We start from the raw sequence: 18,620 nt of genomic DNA on the forward strand, positions 1-18,620 counted from the left end.
TTTGTGGGTGCTCAAGGTCTCACCTTTACCAAGACAGCCTTCTGCAACAACCAAACCTCCTCAAAGCAGCTCCTGTGTTCACTTTGGGAAGCCTGGACTTTTTAAAGAGGAGCCCATCATCATCTTGTCATCTGAAATGACAACCCTGGCATCCCCAGGACAAGAAACTCAATTCATGGCTTGAGGATGAGCCTGGAAATAGGACAGCTGGGGAACTGCATACTCCTCCTGGCCATACTCTGGCCACCTCTGGCTGAGACCCACATGACAAGCTACCCAGAAGCAACCAGAACCATTTGTTTTTATGCTCTGCCCATGTGCCATCCTGTGGGAGCCCCAGCACAAGCCAGCTCTTCTTCACTTGACCCTTTTCATTTGCTAGATTAAGGGAAAAAGTAGCTGTGCTATCAGTACAGAAAGGAAAAATGATAAAGTTGACAAAATGGTACAGCCAGCAAGCAGTACTGAGTCAGCACCTATCTGCAGAGCCTCTGCTGTTTATGAACTTCACAAAGAAGGAGTTTGGGAGTTATTTTGGATGCATGGCAAAAAACTTCCACCTTTCCAAAGAAATTAAGATAAAATGCATTCTCCTAGAACTCTCTCAGCTTAACCTTGCCAGAACAAGTTCTTCCTCTCCCCTCCAGCTTTTTAAAAAAATTATTATTAAAAAAAAAAAAAAAAAAAAAAAAAAAAAAAAAAAAAAAGGTCTAAAGAAATTTGGTTTACCACTTTTGAATTTTGCAGAGGGGATAGAGCAAAAATACTATTTTTTTTTGTTTCAAAACACCTTTTCTCTCCATTCAAGAAAACTAGAAAAGGAACAGTTGACACCCTCATTCCACCCTCTTAAGTGTGCCTCATATACTCAGGAAAGCCACTTCAAAGGAGGCTTAGATTATCAAAGTATTAGGAAAAAGGTTCAATGTGAAAAAACTTGTAAGATTTGAGACTCCTGTCTACTAAGAACAAGCTTTTAATTTGTCAAAGCAAGATAAAGCCACAGAAGAAAATGCTTTTGTCAAATTTGTTGGTTTCCTAATGTTGAAGATTAACATTGTATTGAAGAAATCACCTCCAAACATTTTTGAAACATTTTGACACTCTCATCCACTGAAGACCATTGAAGCCGAAGATAGTTCTACTCCTTCGCAGAGAGTCTGAAGGAAAAGCTTTATGTTGGATCATATTTCAGTATAGTTCAAAGATGAATTGGCTGTACACAACCATTACAATAAGCACGGATTCAGACTTTTCTAAAACCACAACAGGACTATAATTTCGGAAACGTTTGGACTGTTTCCTAGTCACCACTTACACAAATACCAATGTAAAGCACAGAAAGCTGACATAGTTTTACCACTACCTTTTTTATTTTTAAATTTTGTGGTTATAGTTTTAGCTCCAGGAAGATGCTAGTGGCCATGCTGTCTTAAGTCAGCAAAACTTAAGGAACATTTACAAGGATTCAGTGCACAATGTAATCTCCACTAAGCTAATGCTAAACCTGATTCTGGCATTACGGTTCAGATCTGCATGGACAACAGATGTGTCTTAACAGCTCATTTTGAGGAGTAAAAAGAATATATAAGCATCAGATATGGTCTAATAATGCAGCAAACCCTCAGATGTGGTAAGGGGGAAACCTCAGCAAGATTTTGCTGTTTTGCTACTGCCAGTGATACAAGGTGTCAGACACATGTCTGCAAAGGCAGGCATTTGAAGAGATACAAAGAGAAATGCCTCCAAAAGTCAGAAAAAGGAGGCCTGAAGACAGTACCCATTCTGCTCAGACTCTGCCCAGGACCAGAGGCTGTGAGCAGATCCAAACAACAGTTTCTTCCCAGATGATGCCTTGTCCTTACTGCACCACTGGGCCAGAGCACTGCTTCTATGGAAAGAAAAGTCTGTGCATCAGGTACTTATAAGGGAAAACCAAAATGCTGTTAAAGGGAAAAAACAAAAAAACCCAAACCACAAGCCCCAGCTGCTGTGGCTGCTCCCGAGGCAGCACAGAAATTTCAAGGCACAGTGGTCAGAGTGGGATGGCTCTGCCTACCTACAGACACTTGTGTCCTTGGAAATCTGGAGAGCTGAGAGCTACATTGCTTCAGCACCATCTTTTTACCTAAATCTGGGAACCCTTTAAACCAACTAATTACTTAAAACCATCTCAGGACAGAGGCAATGCTCTTCCATTTTTCATAAAAGGCTCCACTAATATGTTTATGCCTTGGAAATGACATCTTGGTGCAGCCTACAGCATTGTCAGGATGATCAGCTGCCCGATATTTGTGTTTCTACAGCTCTGCAAAGATTAGCAAAGCCTCACTCCTCTAACAAGTAACATTAGCCACATTACCACAGCTGTCCTCCATTAAGGCCATGGGAGATGGCCACAGAGGTCCATACCACATTAGGGATGTTATGGTCCTTGCTTCTCCCTCCCACCGGTCCCATCACCTGCTCTGTGTGCATGCCTGGGTGGAGAACCACAGGAATCCAGCCCAAAATGTTTTCTGTTTCAGCTGCCTGGCCCCAGTTGACCACCAGTATAAGCTTTTGCCATGCTGGTACAGAAAGGTCTCCAGGCAAAGTAGGGGGCAGAGATGGGAGGAGGTGCGGGGGTGGCAGAGAGGGAGGTGGGTGCCAGCTCCTCTTTAAAGTCTTCCATCTTTGACCTCCTCACCATCAGCATAGCTGCAAGTAATTTGAAAAGCATTACCTCCTAATTTCAACGTGCTAACAGGAAACTCAGCATAGCAAACGCTGCTGAAAAACTTTCAGAACACGTGTAGGGATGCTAGGAAAGAAAGGAATAAAGCTCAGCCAAGGGGGTGTTAAAACCCTGCACGTGAGCAGGGGATTGCAAGAGCCTGAATTGCTGCTCAGCACAGCTGGGAAGATGGGAGGCAGGAGGGGGAGAAAAAATAAGGCTGGTAGGGGGAAGAAAAATGCTCATGACAATTAGATTAGCTAAGCTAAAAGAATCAGTGCACATAATGCATCATTAATGTCTTTGCCATGTACAAGTTCAACACCTCAGCCTCCCAGTTTAGTGGCACGCTTCTCCTATATAATGCACCAGGTCACAAACAGAGGAGAAAAAACAGTTAAATGCAAACTTTCCACAGCAGACTTGATAGGATATTTTAAGAAGTCAGTTAGGGGTCATTTATTCTCACAGTTCTGAGCATCCACGTTATTTTAGCTGGAATTCATCACTAAAATAGAATCCAACAGCTGATGCAAACTTTTAAAATACCCTCTTCACATGCACTGCAAATATTTCAGGCTCTGCTTAAAAATGCAATGGTACTTATTTACTTCTGCCTTTCCCTCTCCTTCTGCAGACCAAGCCAGAGCCAGATAACTGCTTCCTATAATCACTTCTGATTTAATTTTCGTAAAATATTTACGAGATACAGGGCGAACAGACCCTTGGTAAAACACATTAAGCAGGTGAGGGAAGGAAACAGGGCTATTTAGATGCAGTTGTTTATAATGCAGTTCTGTGCTGGGCAGAGGTCCATTTTGAGCTCCCTGGACTCTCTTACTCTGTCACTCATCCTCAGTTACTACCAAACACATGCCTAGAGGTGGAGGGAACACCATTCTGCAGTATTTTTTCCGTCAGAATGTTGATTTTTTTCTCTTTCCTTTGAAGAGCCAAACAAGGGAGCCTGCCACTTTAAAGGAAAACCATTCCTGAAGCTTCAAGTAAAAAAGCACATTTCATTGTTTAGCTTTACCAGACTCCTCCTTTTCCTTTCTAAACTCTCCAAAAAAAGAAACCCCAAACAAGAAAAAAACCCAACAAACCAACAAAGAACAAACAACCCAAAACATTTGAGAGGATGCAACAAAATTAAAGTTAGACTAACAAAACTCTGGTGTGCAAGAGACCTGAACTGCTTGTTTTTTCTTTTTATTTTCTACCTGTTACATGAGGCTACAGATTCAAACCAGGTTTGCCAGTGTTTAAACACCACGTAGAAACTATGAGCTCTATCATGAAGAGCGGGGCAACAAAGGCATTTGCCCCACAGTTCTGACTCAGCCCCCTTCATATCCCTGCCAAGACGGATACTCAAGCTTGGCACCAGGAGCCAAAGGCTTCTTTTCCCCTCTAAATTATGCAGAGAGGCTGGGATGCCAGGGTTGAGCATGGTTTTGCCTGCTCACTCTGGACCTGCATCCCTCTGGTCCCACCAGCACCGTGGGGTTTCCTGCATCCTTTCTCCCGTGGCACGGGAAGCTGTCAATCATCGCTCTGTCCCCTGGCCAAGGCTGTCTCTTTCCAACCCTGTTTACACCCCACGTGGGGCCCACTCTGCCTGTCACCTTCAGAGGTGGCACCTGGGGCTGAGAGGAGACATCCCAAATCCAGATGGCATCCTTCCTGCAAGTGCCCTGGGACAAAAGCGTTTTGTTCAAACACAGCACCTGGAGAGATTGCAGCTTACAAGTATAGCTGCTTGCTGAAATGCACTTCCTTAGGTTGTATACTAAAAAATTGGAAAAGGCCATTTTCTATCTTTGCAGAATTTTTCCAGCACCCTGCAGCCAGACAAGGACTATCCACTTCAAAGGCTTACTGCCTGGCCTGGATTAAAGAAGGAACCTAATGGAAAACGACAGCAATATCAGCTATATATTTTCAAGGTAAAAGCCTAACATTTGGCCATAACACATTCCCTCCCACCAACACTTCCTCAACTATCCTGTTGTCTCCTTGTCTCAATCAAAGGATGAATCTCACAGCAGCAACATGAAGAAGGAAAAGACCACAAATACTAAGGCAGGCTTAGCCACGAGTGTATGAACCCCCTTTACTGGCACAAACACAGTAAGGGTCTGCAGTGAAGCTGTCTCACAGAAGGCTGAGCACCCCCTGTTGACAAGTACGCAGTGAACCTCGGGTGGTACTGTGACTATCAGTAGGGTGGCAGAGAATTTTTGCAGCCTTCTTAGCAGAACACTCGTACGGTTTCCATTGAGCCAGAACTTCTGCTTCTCCAGCCCTACAACAAGCTGGCTCAAAGAGCTAAATCACAGGAAAAGCGTTCACTTTCTTTTGTAGGGCTGGTTTTGGGTTCACTTCCCCAGGGCTGGCTCGGTATGGGGTTCAGCTGTGCTGGTAAAAAGGGGATGGCAGGAGCCCCCTCTCCACTCTGCTGGCTCTTAGCAGCACTGAGGCAAAGGATGCACCAGTCAAATCACATCCCTTGGCTGTGGTTCCACATACAGAGCTAAGATAACCCCCGCAACCTCATTCCTGCTCCCTCATGCCAGCTCCACTCTTGGCACAGCTGGGATAAAAAAACAAGGTAGGGGATAAACAAGCTGGTTGGAAAATAACTTGCTTTTCATAGGTGCCTTGCCTCAAATCAGGTCCCCCTCACACAATGCTGAAGAAAATCCTGGAGAACTGCAGCAGAACAAAAGCAAGGCCAAAAAAAGAAAAAAAAAAGGCCAAGAACCCAGTCTCTACGAAGCTCCTTTGACAAGCCCCAAACCCAGGAAGGCAAAACCATTGCACTGCAAACACAGAAAAGATGAAGTGCACTTGCAAATGCTCCTCCTGGCTGAAGGATCCTGGTGAAGGATCAGAGCTATGCAAGGGAAATAGCAAAGGCCACTGGGGATGGAACAGCTACAGCAACCTACAGCAAGGGGTCCCAGTAATGGCTTTTTCAGCAGCAAGCAATTCAGGCTTTACCTCTGGATGCTCATCCCCCTGCATTCCCCTTTATCTAGGCTGCTCGTGTTGCCTGTGGGGCCATGTGCTAAGTCAGAGAATCACAGAACGGTTTGGGTTGGAAGGGACCTTCAAGATCATGTAATTCAAACTCCCCTGCCACTAGACCAAGTTACTGTAAATCTCATCCAACCTTGCCTTGAAAAATTCCAATGAGTGGGCACCCACATCTTCCCTGGGCAACCTGTGCCACTGTCTCATCACCCTCACACTAAAGAATGTATTCCTAATATCCAATTTACATCTCTCCTCTTCCAGTTTAAAGCCATTATCCCTTGTCTTATCTCTATGTGCCCTCGTAAAAAGTCCCTCCCCAGCTTTCCTGTAGGCCCCCTTCATGTACTGGAAGGCTGCTCTAAGGTCTCTCAGCCTGTCTTTGTAGGAGAGGTGCTCCAGCCCTCTCTGATCACTTTCATGGCCTTCCTCTGGACTTGCTCCAACAGCTCCATGTCCTTGTGTTGGGGGCTCCAGAACTGGACACAGTGCTCCAGACAGGGTCTCACAAGAGCAAAATAAAGGGGGAGAATCATCACCCTTGACCTGCTGGCCACGCTTCTTTTCATGCAGCCCAGGATATGGCTGGTTTTCTGGGCTGCAAGCACACATTGCTGGCTCATGTTGAGCTTCTCATCAACCAACAGCCTCAAATCCTTCTCCTCAGGGCTGTTCTCAATCCACTCTCCACCCAGCCTGTATCTGTGACTGGGATTGCCCTGGCCCAGGTACAGGATCTTGCACTTGGCCACAATGAACTTCCTGAGGGTCCACCTCTCAAGCCTGTCAAGACCCCTCTGGATCATCCCTTCCCTCCAGCATGCTGACCACACCACCCAGCTTGGTGGTGGCAAACTTACTGAGAGTGCATTCAGTTCCACTGTCCACGTCACAGACAAAGATGATAAACAGCACTGGTTCCAGCAGTGACCCCTGAGGAACGTCACTTGTCACTGGTCTCTATTTTGACATAGAGCTGTTGTAAGTTGACCCACATTAGAAAATAACCCTTTAAAAAGAAAGTTAAAAACGGAAAAAAAACCAAACAATTCTTCCACCTCTATTTTACTGCACACTAGGAAAGGGCAATTTTATCTTGCCTGTGTTCTGCTTGTCATATTTGTGCCTTAAGCACACAGATGCACTAAAGCATTCAGCTCCAGATAAATTACAAAGGAACACGCTCATAAACAGCTTCACACCTTAACTCATCACATAGTTTAAGTACATTACTACACAGCCAAATTATTTTTCTCAGAAGATAAACAGGCAGATAGCTGACTGCAAGTGTGAAATGGTGTTATGTTACAATGCATGCAGATCACAAATTCATCAGCTAAAAACTAGAGCTAGGAAGGCACCACTCAATTCACCTTAGGACAAGGAATCCTACAGGCAGGTTTGCTGGTGACCCTTCTTGTCTGAATACTCAGGTGACTACATATTACAAGAAAACTGGCTTTTGGTAATTTGAAGATGACTTGAATAAATGCAAGCCTGGTTATACCTACGAAAATAATTAAGAGGAAGGAGCTGGCACACTACAAATAAGCCACCAGATCATCATTTAAGTACTGGGGAAGGGGAAAATAGGTGTTATAAAGACAACAGAAAAAAAAAAACTTGACAAAAATCTCCCTTGAACTGTGCAAACTGAGCAAAACCCAGTACTTAACTGGTGCACAATTTACAACATTTACAGGTTCTGGGAACATACAGCTATAGGGAAACTTCCATCACAGCAGAAGATCATATTTCAGTTTCCTGCAGGACATATCCCAATCCCAGCCCAGGACCAATTGTGTTCGTATGAGGAAGCAGTACAGAGCCAGAAAATACACTACGAAACTGGTCTTCAGAGGAAGAAGTGTGACAAGAGAAATTGCTTACTCTCAGCAAGGTAGCTTGACACATCCAACTCACTGTTATAATTAGATATATAAAAACTACATGACAGTGAGAACTGGAATATCAGCTAGCAATACAGATATTTTCTACTTATAAATTTGATACTGAATGACAGCTGCTCCTCACCTTGTCACATGGACACCCTAAGCTCTCAGTAGGTTGGTATTTTCAGAAAAGAACTGCTACCCATAGTTGAGCTAATGTTAAAGAAAACAACAACAAACCCTAAAAAAAAAAAATCACAGCCTTTGTTTTGGGTCCGGTTTAATGACAGAAAACTCTTTCCTGTCTCCTCTACAAAGTGCTCACTGATTTCCTGACTGCCCTCCCATCATGTCCCTGCTGACATGCCTGTGGCTGCCAGACTTTGGGAAGCACTGCAGTACTGGTTGGGTGATCTCATCCTTGCCAGGGACTCCAGAGTTTGAAGAATGTGTCTGGTAAAACAACCAGATTAATAGTTTGGTTTAAAAATGGAAAACAAAACAAAAAATTAAAAAATTGTTTTTACTGTATTACAAAGTCTTAGGCCGAAAGAGTGCCAAAGCAATTAAAGTTCAGTGCATTAGGGAATTGTGTTAAACTGCATATCCCTGATGTGTAGAAAGGAAAGCCTGCTTTGCCCACCTGAAAGCAAAAAAAATTAGTATGATAAATACAACAGAGAAATACATAAATTGCTTAAGACCTCTACTTCCCTCTCCTTTCTTTAAAGAAAGTGTATCTTCCAATCTACCACAGTTTTCTCTCAGTCCCCTTTAGGTCTTCACCTGATTTACATCTCATTAATCTGTTATTTACACGAGAAAAAACAGATTTTATGTACTCTATACATCCACACCACAGTAATTTTTATATTTTCTTCTGTCCAGACAAGCTCTGAGTGAGCAAGGACAATCCACATGCTAAAGCATAAGCAGTTTTGAAGAACTTAGAAAAAAGAGCAGATCACAGCAGTAACACCCCCACTCAGTGACAATCAGTATTGATTATCAGAGTGAGTATAGCTTGTACTGGTTGAAAGAGTACAAAAATAAATAGGTTAATTTCCAACATCACTTAAAAGGAACAGGAGGTCCTAAAGGAAAGGGAGAAACACTACACTATGCAAAACCTGACAGCCAGAGAAAACCTTTCCACTTGACTTTCCCGATTGAAAGATCTTTTTGAGCATTGTTTTCCATTCCCATTGAGTGACATGAAATTTGTGTGGGCAAAGCTGATGGGAAGAAAAGCAGGAAAAAAAAGAATAAAAAGAAGCTAGGCCTTTAAATTAACTAGGTATTCAGGACCTTTTCACTATTTCTGTGGTATCTCTCATACCTCCTGACCTCTGGCATAAAAGCAGGAAGAATTCTACTGAGAAGCTGATACACCCTAGTATTAACAGAAGCAACAGAAAAAATAATGAAAGTACGGACAAAGCAGTGACTTCAGACTCTGGGACTTTCTCAGTAATTGGTCTGCTGAAAGGAGCCAAGGCAGATTTCACAGCACTGAAGAGTGAAAAACCATGTTCAGACATGACAAGTGCCTGATATGTTGATGTTGCATTGACTGTTCAAGTGTAGGATGGGGATGCCCAGAGCACTGTGTATAACTTAAGAAACCCAACCATAAAAAAAAAGATGAATAAATCTCAGTCCAGTCCATTGCTCAAAGCCAGGAAAGGCTTTTAAATTTTTTCTTGAGGGAGGGATTCAAGCCTGCTGCTTTCTGTGTGTGAATTTCGCTCTTCTTGGCAAGCCCTTTTTTTCCTCTTAAAATCTGAATTAAAATAGCTGTGGTTTACAATGCAAGCCCAAAATCCAGACATCAGAGGATGTGGATAGCAGCAATCAAGCCTTTGGCCGCACACACACAGCAGAGCTGGCTGCTGAGCAGTGACATAGGTAAGGCCACAGCCCTATCACTGTGACAATCCTCCCTTTGCTCAGCCTTACACAGCAAACAAGGTGGATTTGCTCGTGGTGATGGTGGATATGCACCACACCCTACCACCCCAGTACAGAGTTATGCTCCTCCAAAAGGCATTTTTTTTCTTTCTGTTCTTAGCCTCAGGAAAAAGGAAATTGCAGGCTATTGCTGTTCCTCAGTCCCTGAGTAAGACCCATGAAAGAAATAAATTTTGCAAGCCAGGGCTTCTCTACTTCCAGCAACATTGCTTTCCACGGAGAGGTGGGATGAGAGATATTCCAGCATGGGGCAATATATACAAATTTATTCCAAAGGAACTGGACTGCATTTCTATATATGTACGTTAAAGAGTTACAGTGGTTCTTTAAAAGAACCAGCTGAACATGAAACGACCAAGCCAGCAAGAAAAAAACATAGATTTTGTGTTTATCTAACTAACACAAATCTTATAAATGTTAATAGTGAAGCTTTAACACGCTTGAGGCTCACACATGGGAGATGAAAGTAGGGAAAAGGTTTCATGAAAAGGCAGCATGAAGAAATCTGTTTTTCTAATTAGGAAGCTAGATGATTTGCAATGGAGGACTGCAATGTTAACATCTGCCACAATCTGCATCACTATGGTGGAGAATGGGTAATTGTGCCTGTCTCCTAAAGGACTGTTAGCAGCATCCAAGCCACATGACAAACTTCCAAACTTGAACATCCCCCAAACACAGAAGTACACGTTCATGCTGGGAAAAAGACAGGAGGAGCTCAGGGTTACTCTAAACACACAACTTCGTGGTGAACATGAGTATGAAGACTTTTTCTGGAAACCCAGTGAGAATGACAGCACCATGACCCTGCATGGAGAAGCAAAGTGGTGACAGCAAGATCTGTCCTCACCACCTTGGTGAAACAGGAGAGTATTTTCCCTGTCTTGTAGTTGAGGACTCAAGGCAAACAGGCTCTCTTTTGGGTTTTTTTAGGCCAGGAATCTGCAAGAGACAGAATGAGTCTAGGTGACTTGAAACATAACCCTGTAGCTCAACATGCACCTTTAGATCATTCCTGCTCTACCTGCAAAATTCTGCACATCTCATTTTGAAACAAAACTAAGATTTTAAAAAAATTATTTACTACATTAAACGGCTATGATTGTAACATGCTTATCAAACTTAGTAAGGCTGGGTGTTTTGTTGTTTTTTCCTTTGCATTCCTGTTACCCAGAAGGAGCCTGCAGTCATTTTTAGGTTCACAAATGAAAACTGATGTGGGAGCTGTTACTCCTCCTGCCAGTGGGTGTCTTTTCTTTAGCACTAAAGCAGACACAAGGCTGTAGATTTATCTGAAAAACACATAAGCAGTGTTTCAGCTGTACTGGTCATAAGGTTTCAGAATGAACACCTCTTCTTTTTCAGATGGATTGCTAAAAGAGACCATTTCAGGCACTCTGCAGATTCTGGAAGACATTGACCTTTCCTTCCTTGGACTCAATTCACATTTTTCACTTCATGGTCATGTGGGATTATTATCTGTAATTGAAAGTAAAAGTGTAGATTAAGGAAAATATTTTTGCACAAGGAACTGAATTATATGGCCAATTCTGTGGCTAATGAACTACAGAATACATTCAGTCCTTATTAAATGTTATTTCTAAAATGTATGTTAATTAAAGAAGGTTGAAGATGCAGGCTGACTGGCTGAAGACAAACAACAATCTCAGACTGTTGCAAAGACAATGTTTCCCCCAATGGAGACAGAACGGATGGCCAGTCTTACTCAGATTGCATCTCTTGAGAGGACGATTTATAATGTACAAGACAGGGGAAATTTATTTGCTAACATATGGAAAACATTTATAGGCTCTACCGAGGATCTGGAATTAAAGAAACACAACTACATATTGTTAAAACTTCTAAATGGAGATTTCATTTTAGAAATAGGCACTTTCCCCTCAAGTCAGTGGCATTTTTTTCTATACACTTTTGCTTTCTGCCCTGCTAGGTATGAATTTCAGAACAGAGATTTTTGTCGATTCATTACGTTGCTGTAGGTCTAATCCACAGCAAAAACCATCACATGAAAAGGTCCTGTTTTTACAAATATAGCCCATGCTTCGGAATGAGGGATGGGGAGCATACATGGTAGGTATGGGGCAAGGTGCTGCTGCCCAAGTTATGGTCTTGGCGCTGCAAGTTACAGTGATGGGAGGAGGATAGGCTAGCGACACTGGCAATGCCCCCCAAGCAAATGCTCAAATATCCACAGCTGCAGAAAATTCATCCCCTTAAAAACAAAAAACCCTCACCCCACCTTCTGGAATAAGAAAATCATCCTCCACTAAACAACACAAGATCATAGCCTGGGGGAGAGCTCTGCCTCTAGGGCAACCTTTCTCTTTCTCGTGAAAATAACCTGCTGGGTGCCTGAGGGGGTTGCACACTGTCTGGTGTATGAGTTGTATGCACAATAATATGCACAAAGTCATCATCCCATGGCATGGTATTGAGGTGAAGAGGATCAGGGATGGTATAAAAGCCCTTTGTCAGTCAATTTGCCCCTGTACTCAGCGCTGGTGAGGCCACACCTCGAGTACTATGTCCAGTTCTGGGCCCCTCAGTTCAGGGAGGATATCGAGGTCCTGGAGCAGGTCCAAAGGAGGGCAACCAGGCTGGTGAAGGGACTCGAGCACAGATCCTATGAGGAGAGGCTGAGGGAGCTGGGGCTGTTCAGCCTGGAGAAGAGGAGGCTCAGAGGAGACCTCATCACTCTCTACAACTCCCTGAAAGGAGGTTGGAGCCAGGTGGGGGTTGGTCTCTTTTCCCAGGCAACCCTCAGCAAGACAAGAGGGCACGGTCTCAAGTTGTGCCAGGGGAGGTTTAGGTTGGACATTAGAAAGAATTTCTTTACTGAGAGGGTGATCAAGCATTGGAATGGGCTGTCCCGGGAAGTGGTGGATTCTCCATCCCTGGAGATATTTAAAAAGAGACTGGATGTGGCACTCAGTGCCATGGTCTGGTAACTGCAGCGGTAGTGGATCAAGGGTTGGACTTGATGATCTCTGAGGTCCCTTCCAACCCAGTCAATTCTATGATTCTATGAATATCCAACAGCTGTATCGGGGGCAGTGCTTGTATGGAATGAGTGTGGTTGTTTTAGACCCGGTACCATTACACTGCTGGTACCATTACACAACATGTGGTGCAAGTGCTTTATCTGACGTGGAAGATAAAGCTGGGGTGGCCATCTGTAAAGTAGCACAAGAAAAGTAAAGTTTTGGACTGCTGTGGCTCAACAGATTGAAACATCTTCAAGGAGGGGCAGGACCTCGGGCCAAATATTTGAGGCAGCAGCAGCAGCAGCGACGGCTGGGATTTTCAGAGACGGGTAAATGACTGATTAAATGACTCAATCATGCAGAGGCTTTCGAGAACTCTGCTGCACGCAGTTAAGTTTATTCATGCATGTGTGGGAGAGGGGGAGGACTGTGAAGATTTTAATAACTACCTTAGGAAATAAAAAAGAACAACTGTGCTTTCTCTTCAAAACAGAGCAAAAAAAAAAACCAACCCCAAAACCTAAAAAACTATTGCTGTGGCTGGATAAAAAGAGTTCATAGGAAAGTTATAGCGAAGATTTTTGTGTAATGATGACCAAATGGACTACAATCCACAAGTTGAAAAGTAGTACAGAGAAAGAATGAAACACAAGGATAAAAATAAAATACATCACAGCCCCATCAATTTCTTCCAGTCTAAAAGCCCTCCACACTGCAGTCTGTTATTTCTGTCTTATGCAGACTTCATACTCCACCATCACCTACTAGGATTCCCAGATAAAGGGAAGTTAAGAACTTCAAGGAGCTTAAGGACTGCAGTGAAAGGAAAGACTTTATTCAGAGAAAGCGAAGAAATACTGAGCAAAAAGACGTTCCTAAAGCTTTGTGTTTGGAATACAACACCACACACACTCTGATGTGACAGCCTGACCAACAGCACCACACATCAGTGTAGTCCTTCTCACCCCTCTGGAGATCATACAACATGCAAAGAGCACGGTCAGGCAGGGGACAATCCCGGGTGTGAATGTCACCCTGGATCCCCACAAAGTGCAGCAGCTGATGTTTCCCTCCTTGCTAATCAAGCAGCTTCTTCCTCCTTTTCTGATGAGCATCCTACCCATAAATACCTGCACAGCAGGGGGTTATCTGTCACCTTCCTAGGGTCAAGAAAGGGGGAAAATGTCTCTTGGTGATTCTGATGCAGCTGGAACACCATCCTTCCAGCCTTCCTAATGTAAAACAACATCTACTTAAAGGCAGTAACTTCTTCCTCCAGTAAAAAGCACCCTACGAGTTGAAAAATCAACACTTAACCACAAGCTTGTGGACAAATTCAGGAGCACTCCCAGGTCCCTAAACATCAGCTGGTAGTATTATTTTAGCAAAACCAACCCTTTTCTACTTCCACAGGCTACTTTTCACAGCTTTAACACTGTGTATTTCCTTGTCTAACCCAGCAAGAGCTGGCCCATGTCTGCCCAGGGCACATTTTGACAGTTGTCCCCTTTCTGCCAAGCACAGAAGAGCCACACACAAGTCCAGCACGGCATCACAGCTCACCCGGGGAATCAAGGGACAAACCAGCACAAATAAGTAAACTGCTCTGGCTCCAGCAGGGCCTCCCCCAGGTCTATCCAGTCCCAACACCTATAAATCACTTCTGGCAGGTAGTTGGGAAGCAGCTGCAAATGACAGTTTTGCTGTGGAGTGCAGGAAGTCACCTTTTAACCCTGCCTGCTGTTGTTTGTCTCCCGGAGCCGTGACAAAAGGGCAGATGTAGACAACATGCCAGGCATCAGGAGGATCTGGTCAAAACACAGTAGGGAAGCTGCCCTGGTCCTATAATCACCCTCAAAAACACATTTTGGCTTGGGGTGCTTCACAGGGCCCGTTTTCAAACGGGCTTGTTGCTTGTCCTCATTTGTATCTCCTTTACCCTAAAGATGCAGGGAAGTACCCCAAAGACAGCTTTGATGGAGTTGGCTCCTGCTGCTCTGAGAACACCCCACCTGCACCAGGGAATATATTATATTATAATATAACTAACACATGTGTATGTGTGCAGGGGTGAGGTTGCAATTGGGAGTTGAGCAAATATATTTAGTAAGACAAAGTATTGTGAGCATTCGCATCTTGTTTTCAGTCCCATGGAATATCTGTGATCAGAATACAATTTCATCTGACAGAATTTGGTTTTTTTTTTTGCTTTTACAGTACACAGGTGAAGCAGGGACAAGAGCTGCTTCTGTCTCAGGAAGACTCTGAGATACATTTTAGACACTACAATAATATTTAAGTCACTGCTGGCTAGGTAGATGGCATGCCACAGTGCTTTCATCCAACTGAGAAACACTTGTTTGAACTTCCTACATTTCATGCATAGGTGAAACACCTTCAAAGTTGACTTTTGTTAATAACAGCAAAAAAAACCCTTATTTCTTTGAGTATATACTTGAATAGTAGCCACCTACTTGAGTTTGTGTGAGACTTCTCAAGGATGGACAGAGAGGTAGTAAGAGATGTGTGCACCACTCAGACTGAGCCTAGGAAATTTGAGGGTGATGATTTCCTCACTTCTAGCCCTGACAGCTTCTGCTCTGCCATGCTTTTCACGTGGCTACAGGAAGCCAACAGTAACTAAATGCTTTATGTTCTGTAAAGGATTTACTTCCATCAAATAAAACACACCCATTGGCCAAACACAATGGCTGCTGGGAGCCACCGCCAAAGCACAGAAAGAAAAACCCTTTCCAACTTCTCTATGTAATCCAGACCATAAAGAAGAATGACTTTGGGTGACATATACTTACTGTGAAGACATCATCATCACCGACCTCAGCCTCATTGTGAAGCGTTGATGAGGAAGTGGTAGACCCTAGAAAAAAACAAACAAACACACAACAAAAGCTTTTTAAAGTAACAACATTTCTGCTTGACTTTTTTTTTATTATTAATTTTTTATTAGGCTGGTAAACATGAGAATTCTCACAACTTTGTATGCTGCAGATGTGTTAAAGAATGCCTCAAACTAATGTAGAAAAAGCCATCTCTTGGTAGCTGGGTTGGAAAGGTAAAATTTGAAAGTATTTCTTGACATGCAACTGCATGGCTGCCAATGCTAATTAACTGTTAAAAATAGCAGTTAACACTTCCAATTACAGAAGATTTTAATTTCTGAAGAACGGTAAAACTACCTACTCAAGACCAGATCCTCAGCCATCAAGAAACCATTTACAAGTTATTTTTTACATATTTCCTAAACGTAAGGGGAAAATTACTTTTTATTAAAAAAACCCAATAACTTCACATTGACAACGAAGCATTAAATTGGGTTTTTTCCTTCTTCTAATTTCACAATTTGTCATATATAATAAAGGTCTTCTCTGTTATCACCTTTTTCTTGGAGAACCACCTTGCCCCACCTAAGCAAAGTAATTGAAACGAGCTGAAATGTGTAAATACCATAGACAAGAGCAAAATACTGGGGTGCAGTTCTCATTAATTACATGGCAATTGTCTGGGAAAGTGGGGAATCACATTAAAAAAACACATTCTTCCAACCTCTTTCCATATTCCACGGGTGTCCTCCCTCCCCAGAGTCACTTGAGAGCCTGGTCGGCACACACATCACAGACACCAAGGGAGGGTGGCAGATGCCATTGCTGGACTTGACTGTGACAAAAATGGGGTGAGCCCAGTCCCCACCCTTGGCTAAGAGTCCTGGATCCCCTTTCCAGCTACCCTCACCCCCATGAGGCTGCCGAGGAGGGTGGGTGCAGTGAGATGCTCCGATGTGGGGAGAAATCCCAAGACAATGGCATTTTTCTGTTGATTTTTTTTTTTATGTAAGCCCACTGTTATACTGAATTAGGGCCACATCACATTCCTAACTAAAATAGTTGAATGGCTTGTACCACCTTAATTCTGGACATTTTTAAAAATATTGTGATTTATATAATGCTATCTGCACCAGCCTTGGCTGCTCTCAGTTGCATCACCACAAAGATGTGCAGAGCGAAGTGCAAAAGCCCACTTAAAACACTAAGTAACATGAAAACATTTATGCCATTTGCTACATTAGCTTAAGAAGTAAAAAACCCAAACCCTTTATGGAGTTGCATAGGTTTCCTGCACTTGTGCATGAAGCTTCTATGCTTCTGATGCTACAGAGAACTATTGATTAAATATTAACAGTAAAACAGTGATTGAAGTTTCAAATGCTCATAGTTTGTTGTGCTTAATATTACCTGTTAAATTCGATCAACTGCATAAAAAAAAAAAAAAAAAAAAGAACAAGAAACGAAATCCACTGCCTGAGGTTAAGTGTGCACAAGCCAGTTGTTGTTTTTCATTCAGAAAGCCTTATTTGGAAGTTAGGGACACATTCATGAGGATCAGTCTGTGTTATTAATGGGATAAATATAGATTTGCTGTTTTTGAAGTATCTGAGGTACAGCAGAACTTGATTTTAAATGTAAAATGGATCAGAAAGAGCCAAAAAGGAGTTGCCATGTACCAACATCTCCACTACACTACTCATCTTGAAACTCTGTGCAATCCTGTGCCACTTACACAAAACATCACTGGGAAACCTAACTGCAAGTTGTTTACGTTAACAGCACAGGAAAAAGTGAATTAATAATAAGTTGAGAAGATCTTCCTAGTTGAGAAGATTTAGCAGGAAAGAGACCTGGGGGATTTAATTCTCTCCCAGTATCTACCATTTCCATGTTATAGCAAGGACAGGGCATCCAGAACACTAAGCTCTCTCATGGAGTCCGTGTCCTCAAAAAGAATACACATTTGTATATATATATTTGAGATAGTATCCTCAAAACTATTATCATCTGTATATAAAAATACACTGGTCACACCCCATGAGGAGAAAGGCTTTGGACCACCAAGTCCCTACATAAAGCGGCAGAATTAAAAAAAATGAAAAAGAAAAAAAATCCACCAAGCAAAAGAATGAAGAATCAAATTTCATTAAAATAAAGTACTCTTGAATTGTAACTGTATTAAGATTGCCTGATTGCAATGAAATGTGGAAAGGAAAAAATTATGACAGCTTCAAAGCACAGGCAATTCAAATGCATTTTTACAGAACTAAAACAAAACAAAACAAAAACACAACAAAGTCTTCAAAAACTACCATCCAAATAAGCGGATGCAGACAAAACTAATTAGTGAGAAAAACCAAACACAAACCAAAGTTTTATTCAACTCCAGGCAGGAATTCATACTCTGGCTTAAGAAAGCCTCTGCAAGATGAGAATCCACTGCATATAAAGATGAGTCTGGACTATTTGAGTTGCCATTGCTAGTGTGAAAAAAACAGCCTATCAAAAAAGCAGTAATGACAGACTCGATGACAACTAAAGGGCAAGTCTAGACAGACTAGGCCAGATAGGATGGGAAAGTACTTGGACAGAAATCCCTTCTCCTTAAGGGATTTCCTAAGTGCTTCAAAGTAAGCTGGGGCTTGCTCGGCACAGGGCAAGTGCCCAGCTACGCTCAGATATGTGCACAAGAGATGTCCAAGTTCAGTGGATTTTAAACCCATCCCTCTCCCCAGCTCTGTGACTCAACACCTTCCCCACTGTTCCAAGGGTGGAAGTGGCCACCCCCATGTTACCTTCAATGAGGTCCTCGATGGCTTTCCTCACTCCTCTGTCGAAGGCTCGAGCGTCAGCAGGGCTTTGAAAAGTTAGCCCAAACTTTCTGTTGTCAACTTTCCAGTGGTGGAAGGTGGGGTTTGCCTTGGTGTACACCAGGTCTTTCTTCACAAAACACTCCAACACCACCTGAGAGGGAATGAGTTCCAAAAGAGGAGCAAAGTCACTTTTCCCACCCCAAGGACAGAGCCGGCACAGTCTCAGCCCCAACCTAAAAGCCAGCCAAGTCATGCCTCACATAGAGGAACATCATTCCATACCAAACCATGACTAATCAACACCAGACACTGTAATTATTCTCATAACCATCGCACATTTA

The 18,620-nt window shown here is 42.9% G+C and overlaps 1 protein-coding gene across 4 annotated transcripts in view; it reads right to left on the bottom strand.

The window, feature by feature from the left end:
* Positions 1–18,620, bottom strand: part of SPRED2 (sprouty related EVH1 domain containing 2) — a 68,716-nt gene that overhangs the window by 9,983 nt on the left and 40,113 nt on the right. For all 4 annotated transcript variants that reach the window (XM_071740201.1, XM_071740204.1, XM_071740202.1 and 1 more), the window contains 2 exons: positions 18,262–18,430; positions 15,437–15,501 (listed from right to left, as the gene is read on the bottom strand). In XM_071740201.1, coding sequence (XP_071596302.1) covers positions 15,437–15,501; positions 18,262–18,430 — 234 coding nt within the window. The remainder of the gene's footprint in view (positions 1–15,436; positions 15,502–18,261; positions 18,431–18,620) is intronic.

Source organism: Heliangelus exortis, chromosome 3, assembly GCF_036169615.1.
Source record: "Heliangelus exortis chromosome 3, bHelExo1.hap1, whole genome shotgun sequence".
Classification (NCBI taxonomy): domain Eukaryota; kingdom Metazoa; phylum Chordata; class Aves; order Apodiformes; family Trochilidae; genus Heliangelus; species Heliangelus exortis.